At 33.5% G+C, this 22,093-nt stretch overlaps 1 protein-coding gene across 1 annotated transcript in view; it reads right to left on the bottom strand.

The window, feature by feature from the left end:
• The window catches only part of TMX4 (thioredoxin related transmembrane protein 4), a 115,747-nt gene that overhangs the window by 2,663 nt on the left and 90,991 nt on the right, over positions 1 to 22,093 (bottom strand). The window contains exon 7 of the mRNA XM_074287891.1: positions 1,114 to 1,177. Within this exon, the coding sequence (XP_074143992.1) occupies positions 1,114 to 1,177 (64 nt within the window). The remainder of the gene's footprint in view (positions 1 to 1,113; positions 1,178 to 22,093) is intronic.

Below are 22,093 nucleotides of genomic sequence, written 5' to 3'. Positions count from 1 at the left end.
TGCTTTTAGATATTAGTGATATTAGATATAAGAATCAAGGATGGGAGCTGAAGAAAAGAAGATTAAAAAAACAAACAGCTTTCTAGAAGACTTGGCACTTGAGCTGAGCTTTGAAAAAAAGAAGAGATTTCAATCAATGGATATTAGGCAGGAAGATCTATTCCATGATTGGGGAATGGTGGTGAAATGAACAAAGAGGAGAGCACAGAATGAAAACAAGGGACAGAAATTCCATTTTGAAAAGTAGAATGGAAGCATAATAGCTTGGCATAAAACTAGAAAGATAGTTTGCAACTAGTTTTTAGGAGGCCTTCAAAGCTAGGCTAAGGAGTTAAATTTTATTCAGCTAGCAGCAAGGGAGCAATGAAAGTTTCTGGGTCTTCATAATTATAAAAGAAACAACTAGTGTAGACACTCTCAGATTCATACATCAAGCTTTATCTGAAGTGTTAAGAATATGATTTAATTAGCATTAGAAAGAATCAGGAAGATCTGGGTATAAGTCCTGCCTCAGAGCATAAAAATTATGTGACCATGAGCAAGTAATTTAATCTTTTTGGGTGCTGGGCAAAAAATGTAAATTACAAAAAAACTCTTAATTATCATCAGTGGAGGAAGTTTTTACATTGCTAGTTTATGACATGAATAATTATAAGTCTAGAAAAAAAAGGGGGGTGGGGAATGAGAGAGACAGAGATTTTCTTTTCTTCTAGTTTCCAAAATTTGAGAAGTCAGTTTCATTCTAATTATTAGGTTTTGTTCTCTGGCCTCACAAACACAGGAATATGCAAACAGAACATAAAATTTGCTCAACTTTTGTCTATTGTTATGATAAGAATGGAAAATTTAGAATGGGATGACTTTTTAAATTCTGAAAACTAAAAAAATTGGTTTCCTATATAATTAAATCTTAAATTAGAAAAAAATATATAAAGATATTTTTTGTCCTTAGTATTTTTTTTTCTTTTTAGAGATATCCCCAGTGTACCAGTAAACAGATTGGTAAAAAGGCTTAATTACATTTAAGAAACCAAACAAGAGCTTTCACAATAATACAATGGACTCCCCCACCCCCATCATTCCAAAGACATGGTATTAGCTCATAATGCTTACCAGATTGATCTATTCCATCTCTTGGTTTAGGTGGACAAAAGCAATCTGCAAGTAAAACCAGTATCTGATAGGGAAAAAAAGGAAAAGATGTGATTCAAGGTATAAAAAACACAATATTTAATATTCAAGTTATATGTTGTTCCAAAACACAGGTATGTGTTTCTAAATAAATGATCAATAGTGAGTAATGATAAAAGAAAAATTTAATAGTCCTTTAACTTCCCAATCTCCAGTCTCTACCTTCTCCAATAAATACATCCTATGCATGACTGCTCCAGTAAGTAATCTTTCTAAGATACTTCTCAGATCATTAATTCTCCTGCTTAAAGTTTTTCAATGGCTCCCTCATCATCTATAAAATAAAGTATGAATTCCTTATTCTAACATGGAAGGCTCTCAACCTAGTTCCAATGTATCTTCTTATGCATATTTCACATGCATTATCTTCACTTGTTCTATGTCCTAGCTACTCTAAATTCCCCCCTTTCTTGTCCTGCTTTCTTGTCATTTGTGACTCTGTCACCATGAATTTTAAAATAAACTCTTCTGTGTTTTTAATTATTGAACTTCTCTTTCTTCAAGGTATAATTCAACCACAATCTCTTGTTGGAATAATTTCTTAATCCTCTTTACTGGGAAATGACCTATGCCTACTCAAATTTCTTAAAGCATTTGGTTTAGATCTCTCCTTTGCATTAAGCAAATTTGACTTCATGTTTTAATTAGGCAATTACAAGTCTAATCTCCACAGGGTTTCCTATTGCCCACCAGAAAAGCTTCACACTCCCTTATCTGCTATTCAAGAGCTTCCATCTAGTATCAGTCAATTTAGTTAATTCAGCTGATGGTACAGAATTCTGGACCAGGAGTCAGGAAGACCTGAGTTCAAAAATGACTTGAGATATTTACTAGCTATGGCGTAGGTAAGTTTCTACTTCAATTTCCTTATCTGTAAAATAAGAATAATAATAGAACTTGCTTTCCGGGATTTATTTTGAGGATTAAATGAATTAATATTTGTAAAATGTTTTGTTGGCCTTAAAGAGTAAATCTTTATCCTTATATAATACTTTATCTCTCTCCATGTTCTATACACTATTCAAACTGGAATATTTGCGATCTCTTTTCTTGCCTTCATTCACTTTTCTGAATCTGTTCCTTTTATCATGTAGTCCTCTATGTTTATAACAATCTCTCCATCTTTCAGTTTGTTATTTCTCTTTCAGAGCCCAACTTCCATATCCTTTTTTCTGAAAAGTATTCCTGAATTTCCCAAGTGAAATGATTTAAGAATTTCAAAATTCTCAAAATATATAAACATCCAAATTTCCAAATGATACGTTTCCCCAGAAATCTTTTAAGAATTAAAATATAATTTGAAACAAATGGGGAAAGATAGCTAATGTTGCAAACTGAATAGCCTTAATAAATTGTCTCTTTTATTCTGTGATAGTATCTATGATAATAACATTGCAAATACACTTTTAATTGTTGGTTCCAGTTGTTGTTGTTTTTAATTGTAACTTGTTATTTGGGGTTCTGTGTACTCTTTTGTTATTTCATCTTAACCACAATTCTTCCCAAATAGTAAATCCATTTCTTTTTAATCCTTTGTTCACTAGATAGCAACTTTAGTACAGGAGCCCAAAGCTAGGAATATGACACTGAAAGTGGGGTCTAGGCAAGACCCTTAGCTTTCTCTGGGACTTTATCTGTAAAATAAGGACATGGAGATGAACCTGGATTCTCGCAGGTTATGTCAATGGAGCATGAGCATTGGACAATTATACTACATTGGCTAAGTTTCAAATAAAGTTTCAGTCAGAGATCATTTCTTCTTTTTTAAAGCTAACATACTAAGCACTTTGAAGAAAGTTCTTCACAGCACGATAAATTCTCTGGTCACACAAATTGTGTGTGTGTGGGGGGGGGGGAACAAAATAAAAAAAAAAAAAACTTAATCATAGACCTCAGTTCTCATCCTCCTCCCCTTTTGCAATGATTTAGTTCCAGTTGAGGGCTGAATGTGGTGGACATGGAATAATGTCACATAAAACAAAATTGATTACATGAATATACTATATGAATAGGAAATGATGGATTAGTGATCTGAAATTACTTTCTCAATCAGCTATATATAAAATCAGCTTAGTATCAGAGGAGATAAAATCAATTAAAAAACTAGAACAAAGAATAAAAATGAGAGACTATAGAATGCAACCTATACATTTTTCAAAATGGCCTATTCAAATGATATGTGTAGAGTAATAAATTTAAAATAGTAAGGAAAAAAGTCACAAGCTATCATTATTCCCTGTGGGAAAATTATGGAATATAAATTGACTGTTCCAAAGAGGGGAAAAAAATTAATTAGAATCTGTCACAACCAACAAACTCTTGAACTCCTGGCCAAAAGGATAAACATGACAACACAGAGCAACACAAATTATTTTATACAATGGTGGAAGACTTAAAATTTTAAATTTATAAAACAGCGAGAAATAGTGGAAGGATAAAAAACAGTTATAGAGGCTCAAAGAAGCCAGATGATCTTGAAGGCATTTATGGGTAAAACTGGGAGAACACCACAAAAAAAACTAAACTGAATTAAACTGAAAGGAGACAAAAAATCAAGATTCATAAAGATTTCTATAACCACCCCCCCAATCAATGAGAGTAGAACTATTTGGACTCTAATATCACACTTTTGTTGAGGGTGTTGATATGGTGCTAAGGAAAAAGCAAGTATTGTAGATTAATCCAAATATATACATGGCAAGAGTCCATGGCAGGGTACAAAGTTTTTAGGACAATTATGTATTGGATTTTCAAGATTTCTGGAAGACAGAATACAAAAATTCTTGGGGAAAAAACTAGATCTTATTATTAAAGAAAAATAATGAGATTAAGATAAACAGCTATAATTAATATACCTACTTCCCTACCTCTTAAAAAATGAGAATAATCTAGATAAATGGATAGCATCCTTGGAGAAGGTAAGTGAAGGGGATAGGCAAGTTTAATGAATACTTTATAGCATACTTTACACTTACCCAGTGTACTAAAAGGTAAAGCAAATAAGTATTTCCACTATGTTTAGACCATATAAGATTCATTTTTAAAGATGTAACAACAGAAATAATCGTTTCATGATTCTTTAATTATTTAATGTCAAGCAGGCATTAAACAGGAGACATGTTCTCTAACAATGTTTGCCACTGAAATGAAGGATGCCTTTTACAGAATCTAAATGGTTTGAAAGGGATTCCCTAAAGATGATAAAATCCTTTAAATATTCCATTCACAGATAATATTGCTCTAAAATACAATAGAAGCTCTTGTACAGAAACATTTGGTTTTGATTTGAATTTGTCATTCAAGCTCAGAGAGGATAGAAATGATATCACTATATTTTGGTCAAGGAACATTGTGTTTAATTGTGTCTGATAAGCTCAATATGAGTTTGGAAGGCTTACCCAAAGGTCAGGCACAAACATCATACAAACAGATCATATGAACATTTGGAGTGGAGGTATCTCTAAATCTATGCATCTCATGTCTTTTGAGCTATTACATTTCTGATTTGCTCACAGGGCACAGTGCTTTCTTTGATATAAATGCCCCATGCTGGTCAGTCTTGTGTCAATATCTTTCCTATCTCACAACTGATTCCAAGGTTCTTCAGGAGATCTTGAGAGAGTTCTTGTATTGCTTATTCTGATCTCCATGTGAGAGCTTGCTTTTTGTGAGTACTCTGTGTTATGGAGAGTTCTTTTTGTGAGTTTTCCACAAAACAGTCTTCTAGACAAACATACATTTGACATTTGAACAACATCGCTAGCCCATCAGACTTACCCTCTGCAATTAAGTTTGAATGCTTGGCAGTTCAGCTCAAGAAAGAACTTCAGTATCTAGCACTTTAAATTGCCAGTTGATCTTCAGAATCTTCCTGAGGCAATTCAAACGGAAGTGGTTCAATTTTCTGGCATAGCCCTTGTCATAAGGTCCAGATTTCATAGACATACAACAATGAGGATAGCACAATAGCTCCAGATCTTCAGTTTGGTAAGCAGCCTAATACCTTTTCTCTCCCACACTTTCCTTTGGAACCTCTCAAATGCTGAGGTTACTCTGCAACACATTATGCATATATCTATGTGTATGTGCATCTATGTGTATATCCCTGGAAAAGTATACTGTCAAGGTAAGTGAATTTATCCACAGCTTTCAAAATTTCTTCATTTGCTATAAGCAATGGCTCTGCATATAAATGGTACTGTGCTATCTGGTAAAGAACCTCTTTTCTTTGTGTTAATTAATTGTGAAGTCAAAATTTGCACAAATAGTAGAGAATCAAGTCATGCTCTATTATATTTCACCATCAGTGGCTGCACTGAGTGCAGAATCATTTGTGAACAAAAAGTCATAAACCAACTCTCCCATCCACTTTAGTGTTGGCTTATAGCCTCTTCAAGTTAAATAATTTACCATTAGCAACATAGTGTTCACATAAGCATTCTAATCTGTAGACATTAAGTTTTCTAGTAATTGTCTTGCCTTAGGGCTACCACATTTATTGAAAGCAAATATTTAACTAGAAGATAAGTCTATTATCAGTCCAACATTCTGTGCCACACATGGCCTTCATTACTTTGACATCTTGTCTTTTTCTTTTCCTTTATATGGCATAGTCTACTAAATGCTAATATTTGCTGTGAGGGTGCTTCTACAAAATTTTATTGCATTTAGATAAATGGAAAATGTTACTGATGATGAGGTCATGAGATGCACAGATCTTCAATAGTAAACAACCATTACTGTTGCTGTTTCCAACTCCATTCCTCCCAAGGACTCCTTGCCATAAAGTATAATATAATAATATATATGAAGTATAATAATACTAATAAATGAAGTGCCTATTCTTACATTAAAATTACCCAGAATTATGAGCTTGTCCTCTTGGGTCTCCATGTCTTCCTAAAATTTTTCTTTAACCATATCAGGGTTTAGTGGAAGCATAGGCACAAAGATGATGCTATGGAGCTTTTTTTGAAAGTGGCAATCATAGTCATGAGTCAGTCATCCTGTTCATTTTGGTGGGTATACAAGCTTGTTGACTAGATTAGCTTTGATTTAAAAGCTCTATGTCAGCTTCACAGCAGTCCCCATTACTGTGGCTATTCTAGGAAAATATGCATGCAGTTCTGACTTACGTAAGCTAGTCATAATTTATAAGACTTGTTCACTCAGGATTGTTATTTGGATGTGATATCTTCTGAGTTTTCTCATAACAAAAATGGTTTGTCTTTCAAGTCTACTGGGTTTCATGTTGTCCATTAATGTGCACAGATTCTATATACCAATGGTGAGTAGAATAACCTTTGCAAAAGCTTTTGTACTTTTTTTTGGGGGGGGAAGGTGTTCTGACCACAGAGTAAGATTTCTGCCTACTACAGTAAGGTAAGGATTGGGTAAAGCAGACAATTTTAAGAGCATCTTTTCTAGCCCTTTCTTCATGCCAAGAAGTGAGCAGTGCAGTTCTTAAAAAAGGCTGATTGATCAGTCTAAGGAGGTTACCAAATACTACTGCTGCTTCTGTTCATGATCCTATGAACTAGGCCATTTGCATGTAGAGTTGTAACCCCTGCCTCCAGGGTATTTCCATGTCTACTACATGATTAACTGTGGCCAGCAGATTCTGAGATAGATAGGTAAAAATAGCAAAATGGTATAGATGATGTTTTTGAATGGTGCATACATTTAAATTAAGTGAGGCAGAGTTGTACTTAGTCTTTAGCATCACATTTCCTCCAGAGTTATCAGAATCCACTGGCAAGACAAAGTCAAGATGACTGATGATGGCCCAGGAAGCAATGAATGACCTTGGCATCTTCAATATCTAATTAAGCTCCTGCTTCAGTTATCTTTTTGAGTACTGGAACAAATTGTTCTCATAGATTCACTGAAACAGAAGAAGTTTTCACATGCTTGAAGTAGACTCCATTCCTTCCCTCCTCCCCCCCAGCTCACTGACAAATTTAAGGTCACTCAGTTACCTTACATATATGGTTAAGCCCATCTAATAAGACTATTTACCAGAATGTAACCTCTTGAAAAGGCAATTTGGGCAAATCAGGTGAACACCAAATGTGGAAAACTGTCCTGAAAAGAGCTCAACAGACTTCACACCAGAGGTACTAGAATTCCCTAAATCCCAAAGACTAAATATATGACTCTGAGAAAGTGAATGTAAATTGCTTAGATAGCAGAAATAGAAATAAAACATTGAAACAGGTATTTCTATTTAAAAAAAAAAAAAAAAAAAAAACTTGGGCAGCTAAGTGGGGCAGTGGATAAAGCACCAATCCTGAAGTCAGGAGGACCTGAGTTCAAATCTGACCTCAGACATTTAACACTTCCTAGCTGTGTGACCCTAGGCAAGTCACTTAACCCCAATTGCCTCAGCAAAAACAAACAAACAAACAAACAAACTGACTATAAATGAGCTTTTAAAGAAAAAAATCACTAGAACCAGACATTCACAAGTGAATTCAAGACTAAATAATTCCAATTTTAAATAAATCATTTGGAATAATAGGCAATGAAGGGATACTACCAAACTCCTAACAAATATGAAACTTAGATTTAAACTAGTAAGAGTAAAAACAGAGAAAGAAAATTATAAACCAGTTTTGTTAATGCATAGGATATTCACTGAAACAATAATTTCAACAAAATATCAGGATATAAATAAGGCCACATAAATCACCAACATTTTTACATACTGCCAACAAAATCCCTTTCAAGAAGAGATAATAAAAGACATCATATTTAAAATAACTATAGACTGTATAAAATACCTGGGAACCTTACTGTAGTAGGCAGAAGTCTTACTTTGTGGTCAGAACACCAAATAGAATGTAACCAAAAGTTCCTACCAGGAACTACATTAACGTAATTATAAAATAGTTGGCAATCAAATAAAGTCAGATTTAAATAATTAGAGAAATAGTAATTGTTCATGGATGAGCAGAATCAAGATAATAAAAATGACAATTCTACCTAAAATAATCTACTGATTCCATGCCATCTAATTAAATTATCAAAAGATTACTGTATCAAGCTAGAAAAATTAATAGAACTCTTTTGGGAAAACAGAAGGTCAAAGATATCAAAAGAATTAACAAAATATATATGTGTATATACCTGTGTGTTTGTGTGTGTGTGTGTGTGTATGTATACATGTAAAGAAAAGAGGATTAGCAATACCAGATCTTGAACTATATTATAAGACAGTAATTGTCAAAGCCATCTGATAGGGACTATGAAATAGAAAGGTAGATCAAAAGAAGAGAGTAGATATGCACCACACAATAGAAAATGATTATAGTAACCTGCTTGAAAAATAAAGATTTAAGCTTTTGGGTTAAGAATTTGTTATTAGATTAAAAAAAAAATTGTTTGGAAGACTGGAAAGAGGTCTGGCAAAAATTGAGCATAGATCAATATCTTATATCATCTACCAAAATACAATCAAAACAGATTCATGACCTAGATAAAAAGGGAGTTATCATAAGAAAATTAGAACACAGAATTTATTACCTATCAGAGTTACGGATAGGAGAAGAATTTATGAAGAAATAAAAGATAGAAAGTATTGTGAGGAATAAAATGTGTAATTGTGATCATATCATGTTAAAGTTTCTGTACAAATAAAATAAATATAGCCAAGATTAGAAAGAAAGCAGAAAATTGTGAAAAATAAATTTATAGATAGTGACTCAAATAAAGGTCTTATATCTCAAATATATAATTTTGTCAAATTTATTAAAAATATGAGCCATTCTCCAACTGATAAATTGTCAAAGGATTAACAAGCACTTTTGTGATGAAGACATCAAAAATATATAGTCATATAAAAATGCTCTAAATCATTGATTAGACCACTTCAAATTAAAATTGCTTTGACATAGCATCTCATCCCTATCAGATTGGCTAAAATGATAGAAGGGGGAAATAGCAAATGTTAGAAGGACTATAGAAAAATTGGGACATTAATATACTATTGGTAGAACTATGATTGTAAAGGGCTACAACTGAGCAAATGCACTTGGATAATGGAACACGTGAGACTAATTGCCAATTAGATAATTCTCTAATAACATGTTTGAAGGATGACCCTCCCCAACTATTCTGTGCTGGCTTGATTGGCGGGGCAAAGAAGGGGAAGTGACTTGTATGGGTGGAGTAGGAGGAGGAAACTGAGGTATTCTCCTGGTGGTGGAGAGAGAGGAAGGTGGTATGGAGATTGCTAGATCTACTCTCCTGATGGTGACCCCAAAAGACCAAGAATAAAGATTTTTGGTGATCCTGACTCTGGCTGATTTCTGGGAAGACAGAGTTCCAGCATATGATGATTAAACATTTTGGAGAGGAATCTGGAATTATTATGCTCAGAGAGTTGGAGTTAGTTAGCTCAGACCATTAGGTCTGTTTCACAAGGTGATAAGGAAAAAAAGAAAAATAACCTATACATTCTAAAATATTTATAGCAGTTCTCCCTTTGGATAAAGAACAAGAAATTGAGGAGAGGTCTATTAATTCAGAAATAGTAAAACAAATTGTGGTATGTGATGGAATACTATTGTACTGTAAGAAATGATGAGCTGATTGTTTCTAGAAAAACATGGAAAGACCTGAACGACATAATAAGTGAAATGAGCAAAACTGAGAGAACTTTGTCTATGAGAATTATTATGAACAATCAAGTTATTTTGAGTAGTATAAATACTCAAATCAATTATAAGGACCAATGAAAGAAGATATTATCCACCTTCGGGAAAGAACTTATAAACAGAAGCACACATTGTATGGTTTTACATAAATTTATAAATATATATCAAATGATGAACTTTGCTAATACAGGGCAGAAAGGGAGAAAGAAGACAGTTTAGAAATTAAAATGCAAAGGCAGTTAGAAGGTACAGGTGCTAGAGCATCAGCCCTGAAGTCAGGAGGACTTAAATTCAAATCTGGTTTCAGGGACTTAATATTTACTAGCTATATGACTCTGGGCAAATCAGTTAATCCCAAATATCTAGCAAAAAAAATTAAATAAATAAAATATTCCTTTAAAAAATAAAAGAAATTAAAGTGGAACAAAAAGAAAAAAAAAAGATTAACAAAATTGAGAACAATAAAGTTTAATGAATTGATATGTAAATCTAAACAAGCTTGTGGTTTGTTGTTTTTCTTTTTTTTTATTTTATAATTATAACATTTTTTGACAATACATATGCATAGGTAATTTTTTTACATTATCCCTTGTACTTCCTTCTGTTCCGAATTTTCCCTTCCTTCTCTCCACCCCCCTCTCCTAGATGGCAGGCTTTCTTATACATATTAAATATGTTATAATATATCCTAGATACAATATATATGTGCAGAACCCAATTTTGTGGTTGTTGCAAAGGAAGAATTGGATTCAGAAGGTAAAAATAACCTGGGAAGAAAAACAAAAAATGCAAACAGTTTACACTCATTTCCCAGTGTTCCTTCTCTGGTTGTAGCTGATTCTGTCCATCACTGATCAATTGGAATTGGATTAGATCTTCTCTATGTTGAATATCCATTTCCATCAGAATACATCCTCATCCTCATATAGTATTGTTGTTGAAGTGTTGAAGTTGTTGAAGTGTATAAAGATCTCCTAGTTCTGCTCATTTCACTCAGCATCAGTTGATATAACTCTCTCCAAGCCTCTCTGTATTCCTCCTGCTGGTCATTTCTTACAGAACAATAATATTCCATAACATTCATATACCATAATTTACCCAACCATTCTCCAATTAATGGGCATCCATTCATTTTCCAGTTTCTAGCCACTACCAAAAGGGCTGCCACAAACATTTTGGCACAAACAGGTCCCTTTCCCTTATTTAGTATTTCCTTGGGATATAAGCCTAGTAGTAGCACTGCTGGATCAAAGGGTATGCACAGTTTGATAACTTTTTGGGCATAATTCCAGATTGCTCTCCAGAATGGTTGGATTCTTTCACAACTCCACCAACAATGCATCAGTGTCCCAGTTTTCCCACATCCCCTCCAACATTCTTCATTATTTGTTCCTGTCATCTTAGCCAATCTGAGAGGTCTGTAGTGGTATCTCAGAGTTGTCTTAATTTGCATTTTTCTTGCGGATAATGCAAGGACTTCTGGGAAAAATTACTTCAACCAATGAACTTGTTCCTCCTAAGCATGTAAGCTCTTCCCCAGGAGTTCACAAGTAAAACTCCCAGTAAAGGCTGGAACTAGAGAATTGTTAAGTACCAAAAGCACTTAGTAAGAACCTAATATCTCATTATCTCATTAGCTCTTAGTAAGAACCTAACAAATAGTGATTTGGAACACTTTCATATAGTGAAAATAGTTTCAATTTCATCATCTGAAAATTGTTCATATCCTTTGACCATTTATCAATTGGAGAATGGTTTGATTTCTTATAAATTAAAGTCAATTCTCTGTATATTTTGAAGATGAGGCCTTTATCAGAACCTTTAACTGTAAAAATGTTTTCCCAATTTGTTACTCCCCTTCTAATCTTGTTTGCATTAGTTTTGTTTGTACAAAAGCTTTTTAATTTTATGTAATCAAAATTTTCTATTTTGTGATCAATAATGATCTCTAGTTCTCCTTTGGTCACAAATTCCTTCCTCCTCAAGTCTGAGAGGTAAACTATCCTATGTTCCTCTAATTTATTTATGATCTCGTTCTTTATGTCTAAATCATGGACCCATTTTGATCTTATCTTAGTATGTGGTATTAAGTGTGGGTCCATGCCTCATTTCTGCCATACTAATTTCCAGTTTTCCCAGCAGCTTTTGTCAAATAATGAATTCTTATCCCAAAAGTTGGGATCTTTGGGTTTGTCAAACATTAGATTGCTATTTTTATTCACTATCTTGTCCTGTAAACCTAACCTATTCCGCTGATCAACTAGTCTATTTCTTAGCCAATACCAAATGGTTTTGGTGACTGCTGCTTTATGATATAGTTCTAGATCAAGTACATCTAGGCCACCTTCATTTGATTTTTTTTTTTTTCATTACTTCCCTTGAAATTCTCAACCTTTTGTTCTTCCATATGAATTTTGTTGTTATTTTTTCTAGGTCATTAAAATAGTTTCTTGGGAGTCTGATTGGTATAGCACTAAATAAATAGATTAGTATAGGGAGTATTGTCATCTTGATTATATTCGTTCAGCCTATCCAAGAGCACTTAATGTCTTTCCAATTTTTTAAATCTGACTTTATTTTTTTGGCAGGTGTTTTGTAATTTTGCTCATATAATTCTTGACTTTTCTTTGGTAGATGGATTCCCAAATATTTTATACTATCAACAGTTATTTTGAATGGAATTTCTCTTTGTATCTCTTGCTGTTAGATTGTGTTGGTAATGTATAAAAATGCTGAGGATTTATGTGGATTTATTTTGTATCCTGCAACTTTGCTAAATTGTTGTTTTTCAAAATAGGGGAAGGTGGTGGTGGGGAATTACTGATATAAAGAACTAGAATTAATAATCACCCATTATATCTGAAAAGAATTCCAAGGAAACTAGAGGGTAGAGATAATTGGAGTTCTTTCTAAGAATATAGAAGTATCAAGTTACAGAGCAGGGATTTAAACTCAAGTCCTCTGATTCCAAATCCAAGATTTTTTCATTGCATCAGATTGCCTCTTTATTACAGAAACATAAAATAAGGCAGCATGATATAGTATAGTGGTTCTCAAAGTGTGGGCCAGAGAACCCTAGAGATTTCTGAAACCCTTTCATGGGGTCTACAACTTCAAAATTAGTTTTTATTTCTAAGATAGTAAATATCTATAAATATAAACCACATAAACAAAAATGTTTTGGACAAAGCCTCAATATTTTTAATAATATAAAGATACTGAGAACAAACACTTGAATATCTGATATAGATACAGGGCCAGTCTTAAGCCAGGAAGTCCTACTTGGCACACATACTAGCTATGAAATACTAGGCAAATCACTTAAATCTATTATTCCTTTAAGTAGTTCTCTTATAAATTGGAGAGAAGGTGTTGACTTGCATTAGCAGAATGAGTTTTCTCACCAGGAATGTCTTATGCCAATGAAATTACAAATCAAGTTGCTGGTCCTCCCTCATCTCTATAAAATTTTAGAATTAGAGAGGATTTATCCTAGAGTTATATCTTAAGAATCTCGGGTTCTTTTAAAATTTGACTCAATCACCCATCTCTTAATAATCCCCTAATCCCCTCAACTTCTAAAGTTACCTCCTCACCATTTACCTTTTATTTACTCTTTATATATTTTGCATTTATGTATATGTATATATATTGTTTCTTTTATAGAATATAAAATCTTCAAGGTCAAGGAATGTTTCAATGTTCAATGTTTCAATCCCCAGTGTAGTGCCTAGAATATGATAGGGCTTAATGAAAACTTGCTGATTGAATGAATACAAATCATGTTGTGCAATCTCATTTTATGGAACCCATAGAATTTCAGGGAATTGTCCAGGGTCATATGAAGACAGTTAGTGTCCGAGCCACTATTAGAAATCAAGTTGTTTTGGTTCTTTCCCTTAATCCATGCCCTCTCTATAGATAAATATATATATGTATATATTTATATCTAGATAATTATGCACACTCATGTATGCACAATCCCATATCCCACATAAGGATTTATTCTCTTATAAGCTCTGCATTGAATGCCAATGTTTTCGATAACTGAAATGTTTGTTATTTCTTCCATCTCCATGACAATTTCAGAATTTTTCTTATAGTATTTACTAAAAAGGAAAAGCATGAAAACATAGTTTTCTTTTCAAAATAGAGAATAGTATTCCCAGGAAATTAATTAGTCACAGAAAACAGAATGTTACAATAGCAACTGAACAACAGTTGACTAGAAATCTAAATATGTTAGCATCAGTATTTTTTCTGATGAAAATACTTTCATTTGATTATGCAAATATTTAAAAATTCTGATGTGATCATCATACCTTCTCAAAAATCTCCTATTGCTATGTTATGTGAATGCTATGGAATACTATTGTTCTATAAGAAACGACCAGCAGCATAATTTAAGAGAGACTTAGAGAGACCTACACGAACTGATGCCGAGTGACATGAGCAGAACCAGAAGATTATTATACACTGCAAAAAAAAAAAAAAAAAAAAAAAACAACAACTATACAATGATCAATTCCAGTGGGCATGATTCTCTTTTACATTGAGATGATTCAAATCAGTTCCACTTGTGCAATAATGAAGAAAGCCATCTACACCCAGAGAGAGAATCATGGGAACAGAGTGTAGAACACAACATAGAATTCTCACTCTTTCTGTTGTTATTTGCTTGCATTTTGTTTTCTTTCTCAGTTTTTATTTTTCTTCCTTCTTGATCTGATTTTTCTTGTGAAATAAGATAACTGTATAAATATGTATACATATACTGGATCTAATATGTATTTCAACATATTTAACATGTACTGGGCTACCTGCCAGCTAGGGGAGGGGGGAGGGGGAAGGAGGGGAAAATTTGGAACTAAAGGCTATGCAAGGTCAATGTTGGAAAAATTACCCATGCATATGCTTTGTAAATAAAAAGCTTTAGTTTAAAAGAGAGAGAGAGAGAGAGAGAGAGAGAGAGAGAGAGAGAGAGAGAGAGAAATTCTGCAATTGTTCTCAATTATTTGCCAAAGTTCAAATTCCTTACTTTGATATCTAAGAACCCCTACAGTATGATACCAATTTTCATTTCCTAAATTCCCCCCATATACACCTTATGTTCACCATACTCTGTACTTTCCTACATTTTTCTACAATTGTGTCTTTATTCACTCAAACAAAAAGGCCTCTTCTTCCATGAAAATTTTTGGAATTTCCATTTCAACTCATCTCAAATCATAAACTAACTTTGTTCTCTGAGCTTTTAAAAAAAATCACTGTCTTCCTGCAAAGTTTAATCAGGTGCTAATTTCTCTAGAAAAACTTCACTGAGTTTTTCCCATCCCTCCCTGCCATTTAGCAAGCTTTCCCTCAGTTTATCTTGTAGTGTATTCGTGTATATATATGTTCTTGTACAATATAAGCTCATTGAGATTGCTTTCTGAGAGCCAGGACTATGTATTTCTTAGGTTATTTTTGTATCTTCCACAGTAGCTAACCTTTAGGCCTTTCATTGAAAAGCTATACAGGCAATGTAGCATTCTTTTTCTAATCTATTCATAATTTGGTTCTCTGTATTGCTATGTTCCCAGTATTTTAGCCAATAATCAAGGATTTACTAAGCCTCAAGTATGCATTAAACATTACAGAATATTACAAAACAAAGAGAAGAAAGAAAAGGAGTTTTATTTAGGAACCCATATGATGTTATATACTATTAAATGTATATAGTAAAGTCTTAAATGGCTATAATCTACATTTATTTAACCTTCCAAGCACAAGTGGTTCAGAAATATTCATGGGTTAAGGAAAATTAGCAAATTTTTTGAAGTGTGTTTCCCCCCTCTGGAAACCAACGTTCCTGTGACTATCTAGGGACATCTCCACATACTGGTATGTCGGTTCCATTTAGTGCTAACAGATGGCATTGTCACAGATGATTGACTCTGTTATCATTAAGTGGATTTAAATGAGGGCGGAACACATACACAGAAGAATAAAATTAACAATTAAAATGGATATCTAAAGTATTGATGAAAATGATATGCAAAATTCATATATAATTATAATATCCTTTCATAGTTTATATTTATTCCCCAAAAGATGAAACCTGTGTTTTAATGTAATTCATTTTCTATGTAATTCTATGTATTTTGTTTTATGCATTTGAAAAACATTCTGAGGAGTCCAATGAGTTTACCAGAATGTCAAAGGGCTGCTATTAGAGGACTGGCTGAGTAATGAGGGGCTAACTGATTTCTTCATGGTAAAACAGCTAATATGTTTCTGAGGTAACATGTGAACCCAGGTTTCATTGACTCCAAAAATGATCATTCCTTCATTATGCCATGCTACCACTGATCTCGCACATAGTAGGCAGGAATTCAATACTTATTTGTCAAACTTATTTATTTAACTTCTGAATGAGCATAAATCAATTAGAAAATAATACCTGAATACCTGAAGATATTACTATCATGATAGGCAAATCATAATATTTTTCTGGATCTCACTTTTCTCATCAGACTAAGGACTTATGCTGATTCTTGAGGCCCCCCTCTTGCTGCTATAATTTCACGAAACCAGAGGATTTCAAGTCCCCCTACAATAATAATTTCTGAAGCTAATAAAAATGTCATTATGGAATGACTGATAAATTGGGAATGAAAATGGTCACTAAAACCATGAGGGTTCACAGTTCTATAATTGTTTTTATAATCTAATAGCTGACAAGACAGAAACAACCAGTGCTTGCTGAACATACAATTCCAGCTTTAGAGAGGTAAAGCATGTATATACATGGCACATCACAGGCACTGAAGTACAGTATTAAATATGCACTGTACTATTTGTATGTCATAATATTTCAAAAGTGTAACAGAGAACAAGAAGAATAATTAGAGGTCTATATTCTCTTGAAACTCTTCAATCTTCTCAAATTAACTTTCTTATTCATTTACTCACACTGTAAATTTTTCAAATGACTTTCTTATGAACTTTGGCCTCCCCTTATTGTCACCAGTTGACCTGCTCTATCTACTATGGCTTTACTTGCCACATGGTTTCCACTTTAATCTTTTTTACTAGTTACTATTTTTGTCCTTTAAACACTCAGAATTCCCATCCTGGAGATTCTCATGCCTAGTTAACTCATAGCAACTGATTCCTCTTCTGCTATTTGATGATGATAAGAATAGATACCATTTATACATCCCTTTAGGATTTGTAAAATGTGTTACAACCACTTCATTTTACCCAAATAATTCTTGAATGTATATATTATTTTGCATGTGAGAAACTGAGGCAGAACAGATTAAGAGACTTTGTCCAGGGTGACAGCAAATACACATTTAAGCCCACATCTGCATTCAGGTCTTTCTTGAGTACAGGTCTAATGCTTTATTCACTGTATCACCCAACTCCCTCTCCTGAGCTGGAGAATTAGCTTGTTGTTTCAGAAGAAATTCTAAAATGGAGTTGACTTTTCCTGCAATCTCTTCTCTATAGGTTCCCTTGACAATCACATTCATTCCCATAATCCCAGAATCACAGACTTACTGCTGAAAGGACCTTAAAAGCCATCAACTCCAACCCTCTCCTTTTATAGAGGAGGAAACACAACTCTAAGTGACTTGCCCGAAGATACAGAGGTATGTTTGAACCTATGTTTTCTGACTCCACAGTAGGTAGCCTGTGGCTTCTATTATTATAACTATGAAGATTACTACCAAATCTACACGGTCAGTTCCAATTTCTCTTTGAAGCTCCAGACCTACATTTCAATTATTTACAGAACTTCTCCTGAATATCCCACTGGAATTTTAAACTCCAAAGATCCTAAACTAGGTTTACTATCTTTTCCCAAAACCTGCTTCTTCTGCCTTTAGTATTAACATTGATAAATTCATCATTCACCTGAACTCACATTACTAGCAATTAGGTGGCACAATGTATTGAGTGCTTGGCCTAGAGTTAGGAAAAACCCAATTTCAAATTGAGCTTCAGGTACTTCCTAGCTGTATTACACTGCATAAGTGAGTCTCACCCTTATTCTTCAACTGCAATAATGGGAATGATAATAACATAACAACAATATAATAATAATTGCAGGGGTATTGCGAGGCTTGAATGAGTTAATATTTGTAAGCACACTACAGAATCTGGCACACCTTTTTGATTTGCAAAATTAGGTTGATTTTTTTTTCTCCTTTCTCTCCAATTTATCCTTCATAATATAGTCAAAACAATTTCATTATATTGTTTCCTAGTGCTTACTAAATTAAAAACAAAACAAAACAAAACAAAACAAAAAAACTAAACAAAAAAAAAAAACAAACCTAAACCCTTTGGCCTTCAAGGAACTACATAATCTGGCACTGCTTTATCTTCTAGCCTTATCACTTAGTATATCCCTTCACAATCGTTATACTCTAAACAAACAGAATGAATATCCCCCAAAATGGTTTATGCTCTTTTTCTTTCATAGTTTTATTCAGTCTGTTCCCTAAATTTGAAATATCTTATTTCCTTATTTGCCTGATAAGTTGAAAGAAGAAACTGTCTTATTTATCTACCACAATATTCAACACAATGTCCTCTAAATAGTAAGAGCTAAGTAAATGTTTATTATTTCTTTGCAATTACATTTGATTATTGATTAAACAAGAGGATCAATTTATTTTTCCTTTTATAACTTTCTCCAAAGCTTATAATGTCCTATGGCTTTTACCTCTGGACAACAAATAAGTTGTCTCTCCTTTTTTTTTTAAGGCAAATAGGTGATGCAGTGGAAAGAATAATGGACTTGGAATCAGGGAAGTCCTGAGTTCAAGCCTATCTTTTTTTCTTTTTTTTCCCTGAGGCTGAGGTTAAGTGACTTGCCCAGGGTCACACAGCTAGGAAGTGTTAAGTGTCTGAGACCACATTTGAACTCGGGTCCTCCTGAATTCAGGGCTGGTGCTCTATCCACTGCGCCACCAAGCCTATCTTTGATATAACTATATAAACCTTTAATTTCTGTCTTCCTCAGTTTCCTTATTTGTCAATTGAGTATAATAAGACTATCTACTTTCCAAGACTGTTGTAAAATAATATTTATAAAGCACTTTGCAAAACTGAAGCACTCTATAAATGATGAAGGGGGGGGGGGGACTGGGCCATATCTATAGAACTTTTAATACAAGTTTATTTAAAAAACAAGAAAGATTTATTAACTAAGTGCTTATCATTGCTGGGCACTGCGGAACCTGCTGGAGATACAAAGACAAAAGCAAAATAGTCTCTACCTCCAAAGTGTCTGCATTCTAATTGGGAAATAATATGTATTATAGATAGGGCTACATAGAAAATACCTGGGGGAAGGCTTACTTAAATTTTTAAGAATGAGTTCTCAGAAAAGGTCAATTTCAGTCAGTTAATAAACATTCATTAAATTGCATAAAAGACAAAGTTCATGCTATGAGGATAATTTTCTTTGCTTCATCAAGTAAACTACTCACTTCACTTATATTTAATAATGTCCTGATCTTTAGATCAGTTGGGTTATACTAATTCCCCAAGATAATAAGCACAGAAATACAATTTCAGCAAATTCAGTCATGGTCCTGCAATAATGGAGTAAATTCCTATGAAAACCTAACAAAAATAAATAAAACAAAGAAGATAAAGAGTACATTTTATTTCTTTTAGGTATGTTAATTTCCTTTAGAATTTAACACAGGATACATGCTAATTAGCAACAAAAAATAATCCAGGATCTGCTTAATAAAAAAGTTCCTTTAGGCAAATAGAAAAAAAATATATATAAAAATAAAAATAACTAACTTTAAAAGATAAACAGTAGAATGCTTTAAAAGGGGTATGTTTATCTCAAAAATAATCTGGTTCCCTTGAATTATGTATTGTTTTGGATTATACTTTGGATCCCTAGATTTGTTTTAAGGGCACTTCAAAGATTTTTATTAAAACACATACATATACAAAAACAGCCAGACATCCCAATCAACAACAACAAAAAGTGTTAAATGTAAAAATAAAAGTATTTAATACCAAGACAAATAAGAGTCACAGTCCACTTCTCCAAGGGTTTTTAAGCATTCAGAGGCCTCTAAAGTTTTCTTTGAGGACTGAGACAAATCATTGACCTCAATTTATTTATTTGCTAGTCTTACTTAAATTTATTAACTTTAACTTTAAGGACTCCTCTTCCCTTTCAAATCAAATATGAAATCTTCTGTTTGTCATTCAAAATCCTCCACAATCTAGGGCAACCTAACTTTCCAGGCTTCTTATCTTACAGAACCTCTCTCCCTTACTTCCCCTACTATCATCCATTTACACTCACCTTGATGTTCCTTGAACAAGACTTTCTATTTCTTGGTTCTGGTCAGTTTTCAATGGATTTCCCTCATACCTGAAATTCTCTTCTTCCTCTTCTCTAATACCTGGTCTCCCTGGCTTCCTTCAAGTTCCAGCTAAAAAACCCACCTTTCTAAAAGGAAGGCTTTCTTAATCCTCCTTAATTCTCATCTCAAAGATGGACTGAACTTTTTGTTTGTCCCAGAAGGCAGAATCCAGAAACCACACATGGAAGTTTGCCAGAAGAAAATTTATTCTAGATGTCAGGGACAATTTTCTTATAATCTGAAATCAGAGAGGGTACCTTCAAAGGAAGTGAGTGTCACTTTTCAACAAATCTTCAAGCAAAGGCTAGTACCACCTTTGGGATCTGTTTTTGTATATGGACTAGATGGTTCCTTACATCTCTTTTTTTTTTTTTTTTTTTTTATACCTTTTTATTTACAAAACATATGCATGGGTAATATTTCAACATTGACTCCTGTAAAACCTTCTGTTCCAAATTTTCCCCTCCTTCCCCCCCACACCCTCCCCCAGATGACAGGGAGTCTGGTACATGTTAAATATGTTAAATCCAATATATGTATACATATTTATACAGTTATCTTGCTGCACAAGAAAAATTGGATTTAGAAAGAAAAAAAACCTGAGAAGAAAAATAAAAATAAAAATGTAAGCAAACAATAACAGAAATAGTGAAAATGCTATGTTGTGCTCCCCACTCAGTTTCCACAATCCTCTGTCTAAGTGCAAATGGCTTTCTTTATTACTGAGCAATTGAAACTGGTTTGAATCATCTCATTGTTGAAGAGAGTCACGTCCGTCAGAATTGATTATAGTCTTGTCGTTGCTGTATATAACGATCTCTTGGTTCTGTTTGTTTCACTTAGCATCAGTTCATGTAAGTCTCTCCAGGCCTCTCTGACATCAACCTATTTGTCATTTCTTGTAGAACAATAATATTCCATAACATTCATATACCACAATTTATTCAGCCATCTCCAATCGATGAGCATCCATTCAGTTTCCAGTTTCTGGCCACCACAAAGAGGGCTGCCACAAACATTCTTGCACATACAGGTCCCTTTCCCTTCTTTAAGATCTCTTTGGGAGATAAGCCCAGTAGAAACACTGCTGGGTCAAAGAGTATGCACAGTTTGATAACTTTTTGAGCATAGTTCCAAACTGCTCTCCAGAATGGTTGGATTTGTTGACAGTTTCACTAACAATGTATCAGTGTCCCATTTTTCCCACATCCCCTCCAACATTCATCATTATCTTTTTCTGTCATCTTAGCCAATCTGAGAGGTGTGCCTTACATCTCTTCTAACTCTAAAAATTTTGTGATGAGAAATAATTTTGTTTTTTCTCCATTTCTAAGTCATCAGATCTTTTCATTATGTTATAATCAGAAATTCTGCAATTAGCATACAACTTTATTATAATTTGTGAAATCCCACAGAATTAAGCAGGAGTTGAAAGCACAATAGACAACTTGCAATTGCCTAAGTAAAGAGGAGTATTTTAATGACTATTTTTAGACCAAATTAGCTAAATGCACCTGTAATTAACTAATAGAATTTTTACTACATTCATAAGCAAGTATATTAGCATATTTGCTATTTAAATTTTTCCTGAAAATATAGTTGGAAAAATTTTACATATACTTGTAATAATGTCTTTCATAAATAAAAAGATACTTTTGAACCATCATCAACAGGGCATATGCTGTAAATTGTTGTTTGTCAACAATCAATAAACATTTATTAAATGCCTATTAGGTGCCAAACACAATTCTGAGTACTAGGAATACAAATAAGAAAAGGAAAGACCTCAAGAAGCTTGAAATCTAACAGGGGGAAATCAAATATAGAAAGGGCCTCTAAAAAAGGGTAAGC

Source organism: Sminthopsis crassicaudata, chromosome 2 (genome assembly GCF_048593235.1).
Source record: "Sminthopsis crassicaudata isolate SCR6 chromosome 2, ASM4859323v1, whole genome shotgun sequence".
NCBI classification, from domain to species: domain Eukaryota; kingdom Metazoa; phylum Chordata; class Mammalia; order Dasyuromorphia; family Dasyuridae; genus Sminthopsis; species Sminthopsis crassicaudata.
Note: the sequence above shows the minus strand (reverse complement) of the source record. Positions and strands in the feature narration are given on the sequence as shown.